The sequence below is a fragment of the Pteropus alecto genome, unplaced genomic scaffold, assembly GCF_000325575.1.
Source record: "Pteropus alecto unplaced genomic scaffold, ASM32557v1 scaffold110, whole genome shotgun sequence".
NCBI classification, from domain to species: Eukaryota; Metazoa; Chordata; class Mammalia; order Chiroptera; family Pteropodidae; genus Pteropus; species Pteropus alecto.
The window spans coordinates 756,927-761,225 of NW_006431920.1; the positions used below are offsets into that span (position 1 = coordinate 756,927).

At 61.1% G+C, this 4,299-nt stretch overlaps 2 protein-coding genes across 3 annotated transcripts in view; both read right to left on the minus strand.

Moving 5' to 3' along the window:
• Positions 1 to 3,319, minus strand: part of CHRND (cholinergic receptor nicotinic delta subunit) — a 6,995-nt gene extending 3,676 nt beyond the window's left edge. Inside the window, exons 1-8 of one of the 2 annotated variants that reach the window (XM_006906629.1) lie at positions 3,262 to 3,319; positions 2,867 to 3,009; positions 2,429 to 2,473; positions 1,803 to 1,912; positions 1,524 to 1,629; positions 1,324 to 1,370; positions 997 to 1,106; positions 1 to 190 (exon numbers count right to left, since the gene is read on the minus strand). In XM_006906629.1, the coding sequence (XP_006906691.1) occupies positions 1 to 190; positions 997 to 1,106; positions 1,324 to 1,370; positions 1,524 to 1,629; positions 1,803 to 1,912; positions 2,429 to 2,473; positions 2,867 to 3,009; positions 3,262 to 3,319 (809 nt within the window). The remainder of the gene's footprint in view (positions 191 to 996; positions 1,107 to 1,323; positions 1,371 to 1,523; positions 1,630 to 1,802; positions 1,913 to 2,428; positions 2,474 to 2,866; positions 3,010 to 3,261) is intronic. The other variant, XM_006906630.1, reaches the window with a different exon arrangement.
• A 764-nt stretch (positions 3,320 to 4,083) lies between these two features.
• PRSS56 (serine protease 56) overlaps positions 4,084 to 4,299 on the minus strand; it is a 4,945-nt gene continuing 4,729 nt past the window's right edge. Inside the window, exon 13 of the mRNA XM_006906763.1 lies at positions 4,084 to 4,299. This exon is cut by the window's right edge and continues 51 nt beyond it. Coding sequence (XP_006906825.1) covers positions 4,084 to 4,299 — 216 coding nt within the window.

Consider the following 4,299-nt stretch of genomic DNA (forward strand, 5'->3'; position numbering starts at 1 on the left):
AGGTAGAAGACCAGGTTGATCATGAAGGAAATGAGCACGCAGGGCACCAGGATGTTGATGACGTAGAAGAGTGGCTTGCGGCGGATGATGAGGTAGAAGGTGACGTCCTGCCGGCCGGGACTGTCCAGGGGGACGCTGGTGTCCACGTTGATCCTGGCGGGCCGGTGCACTATCTCCCACTCCCCATTTTCTGAGGGCAGCACATGGACGCCTTGGGGTCAGACTCGGCAAGAGGCCCGAAGGTGGGGTCCCCGGGTAATACAAGGGGCTCGTGGAGCCAACCACCCAACGGGAGCAGGCCAGTCTGCAGGGCCCTGGGGGGCACGTAGTGAGGGGTTCGGGTTCTGTTTGTGGGTCCTTCCCTAGGGTTTGAGATGGAGCTGTCAATCTCTGCGGGGGAAATTTTCCTCTGGGATTGAATTTTTTTCCTCCTTGGAAAAAATAGAAGCTGAGGCCATATATGGTTAAAATAAGGAGTCTTGGGCATAAGAAGGCAGTGAGAGTAAGCTCCCCCCCAACCCATGATGTACCAGCCTTGGGACAAGCAGGACGTGGGGCTTCTCTGACAGACAGGGCTAGTGGTAGGGGCCCCATAAAAGATCTGAACCTGGTCACAGATGGGGGTGGGGGCATTGGGAATGGGTGACATACGCCCTATTGGGATGACAATTGAAGCCCCAACCACACCCCTGGGCTCTCCAGGGACAGGAAGACTAACCACCCCCCTCATCTGTTAGGCACCCCCATCCCCAGGGACCCTGTTTAGACCCAGAGGGTTTTCTGGCCGAGGCAGGGCCAGGCGATGGGGTGCCTGTCTGTCTCTGCCTTTGGGACACAATCCCCCCAGTTGGGCCTCTTTTCCTTTAAACGTGCGGGATTTGTGTCAGCAAGTGTGAGTGTGCACACGTGCACCTCGGGGTGTCAGTGCGACTGTGAGTGTATCCGTGGAGGAGAGTGTGAGGGGCCTGCCCACCCGCCAGCTGCTGCTCCCTGCACCTGTGAAGCCCTCGGGGTCGATGATGACCCACTCCACGGGGTAGGAGCGGCCGTCTTCTTCGTCCTGCTTCAGGCTCAGGGTGATCTCCTTGGCCGTGTACTTGAGTGAACTGGGGAGGGCAGTGGACAGAGGAGGGTCCTCAGCCACTGGCTGGGGCCACTGATGGGAAAAGGCTGGCACAGGAAGTTCACGGTCGGTCAGAGGGGAGGGGAGCTCTAATCAGGACAGAGCGGGGCGGGGGCCTCTGCCTGAGGCTGCTTCATCTACCTGCCTTGGCCTCTGGCAGGGTGCCCTGGAGGGAGGGGTGTCTGGATAAGTGGGTGTACCTGAACTTGAGGGAGCAGTTCTGCCAGTCGAAGGGGAAGTAGAAAGGCTGGCACAGGAAGTTCACGGTCGGTCAGAGGGGAGGGGAGCTCTAATCAGGACAGAGCGGGGCGGGGGCCTCTGCCTGAGGCTGCTTCATCTACCTGCCTTGGCCTCTGGCAGGGTGCCCTGGAGGGAGGGGTGTCTGGATAAGTGGGTGTACCTGAACTTGAGGGAGCAGTTCTGCCAGTCGAAGGGGAAGTAGGTGAGATCCTGAAGGACTGACCAGCACGTTGCAGGAGTAGGAAATCTGGAAGGAGCCGTCATTGCTGAGGGACAGGGACAAGGGCCACAGTGAGCACCAGCCAGCTTGGGAATGGCAGGGCTGGGGGAGGCAGAGGAGGGAGGGCAGTCAGAAGCCTGGGTCTGGAGAGGGAGGCTCATGGCACGTGAGGAAGCGAGGCCGAGTGACAGGGGAGGCCGGGCAGGGCTGCCGCTCAACTTGTTTTCCAGCACAATCTCTGGGAGCCACAGCATGTCAGGGGGCAGGCGCAGAACGCTGATGTTCCCAAATTCTTCCTCGTCCCACTGCAACCGGCTGTCTGTCCAGCCCTGGAGGCAGAAAGGAATGTCAGCAGTTGGCTCCTCTGCTGTCCTGGCTCACTCACTCTTCCCACTTCCTCGAATGGAGACTGGACAGAGTCCGGGGCTGTGACAAAAGAGGCTTGGGGGAGGCGGATACAGAGTGGGGACTCAGGCCTGTCGCGTACAGTTGCGTGGGATGTGCACTGCACAGCTCAGTGTGCGCTATTTCCATTGTGGTTGTACATCTGTCTGTATTATGAACTTCTGACACGTGGCAGAGAGTGTCGTCTAATAAAATCAGAATACTGTGCTGATTTTCCAGCAGATGGAGACTGCTGGTCCACCCGAAGGTTCCTCTGGACTGGCGGCTGCCCTCGGAGGGGGAAGGGCAGCTGAGCCTGTGGCTTCTCTGCGGGCAGGGGCCAGGCCCTCCCAGAGGGCGGTGTCTGAGGCAGGGTGGGGATCCCCCAGCAGAAGCAGGCACAGGGGAGCCTGAGCCCTGCGCCCTCCGCCCCCTGGCTCTGCGTGGACTGTTTTTCTTACGTGCTCAATCCACACGTTCGTGGTGAGGGTCTCCTCGACTTCTTTCTGTAACGAAACAGCACACTCCTTCACTGCGCATTCACCGCATTCACCGGGCACCTCCTCCCAGCCGCCGCCCAGGGGAAACCATGGCAATTGGTCCAACCAGACTCCTGGCTGGAGCGCTCTGGACCGGGGAGCAGGAAGGGCACATGGCCTCTGAAGTGTGTCATGAGTGTGATTCGAGGGGCCACCCCAGAGCTGCAGCTGGAGGGGAAGGGACATCAGCCCGAGGCCTGGGGGCAGCACGGGGCATGGAGAGAGGCCACGGCACGCTTTCTTAGGCCGGCCTGGGGCCTTGAGCTTCCTCCATGGCCATCCTGTCTGGGAGATAACCAGGCCTTGAGGAAGCTGTCCCTGCCCTCCAGTCCCCAGCGCAGACACGGAGGGGCTGCTCACCAGGGAGATGAGGTTGGAGAGGGTGAGGGCCAGCGAGATCTGCACGCTCTCCTCCTTGCGTGCTGCCGGCCGCAGCTCCTTGTTGTAGTGCTTCTCCACAAACAGGTGCCGGATCAGCCGCTCCTCCTCGTTCAGGCCCCAGCCTGGCGAGAACGGGGACAGGGATGGGCCCTGGGCAGGGGCCCTGGGAGGAAGGTCCCCTGAGGGCCCGTTGGGCCTTGGGGCTGCTGCGGGGCCCCAGTGGTGGGGCCCTCCAGGGAGAAATGGCAATGAGGATGGGAGGGGGCCTGAGGCTGGGGGAGGTTAGTACCATGGAGGAGGGGAAGGAGGGGGCCATGCAGTGGGCGACCTGGGTGAGCACCCTGAGGGACCCTTCGTGGTGGGGCGATGCCCACTCTTACCACACATGACCAGAGCAGCCAGCAGCCCCAGCGTTAACACAGGCCCCTTCATCTTGTCCCTTTGACTAGGCGTTGCATCTGCCCCTCTTGTCCACAGGGCTGGGGAATGTGGGTGGGTGGTAGAAGGAACAGGTGCAGAGTGGGGGTGGAAGGGCAAAGGGAAGAGGCGGCCGGAAATGCAATCTGACACCTCTAAGCTCCGCTGCAGGGTAGAGAACTGGGGGCAAGTGATGAGGGGGGTGGGGACAGGGACTGGCCAGCTGGGCAGGAGCCCAAGGACAAGAGGCAAAGATTCCAGGCTAGTACCCCTCACAGTTAGCCGTGGGGGTGAGGGCTGGGGGGAGGCGCTGGACACTGGGGACAGCACTAGTCAGCCATGGATAGGGGAGTGGTGACAGGCAGGTCAGCTGCTGCGATTTCTTGGGAGGCAGACAGGTCTGTTCAGATGGGGGCTTAGCAGCCACTCTCCAGTGTCTTTGTGACCTCTGCCAACTGCTTCTGGAGGCCGGGCCCTACGTGGGCGCCACTCCCAGGGACCTACTATCCACCCACCCGGCTCCCATCCCAAGAAAGCTCCAGAGTTTTCTCCGTAGGTCATAAATAATGTTTATTACAGCAACTGTGATTTTCCGATGGCACATCTGGGAAGACAAATGGGGCCCAGGACCCTTCCCCCCCCCGCCCCCACATACCCAAGCAACTGTGGCAGTGACAGTTTGTCATCATGTCCCCGAACCCTCCAGCCCCTGGGAGCGGTAGGTCCTGACCAGGGGTTGGAGGCCCGGACAGGGCTCATGGCTGCCTGGCTGGAGGGACTTAAGAGCGGGGTGGGTCTTGCCCCTTCTCCCCCAGCTGCTGGTCCTGTCTCATACCCATCCGGGCTCCCTTGGGCTCTGCCTCTGCCTGAGCGGTCAAGCGGAAGGTCTGCAGGGCTTGTACCAGCAGTCGTGGAAGGCTGAGAGCCAGTGTGGCCGGCTCCAGGCCCACCAGGCTGCTGAAGACCACGTACCGGCCCCCCAAGCCTGCTCCACC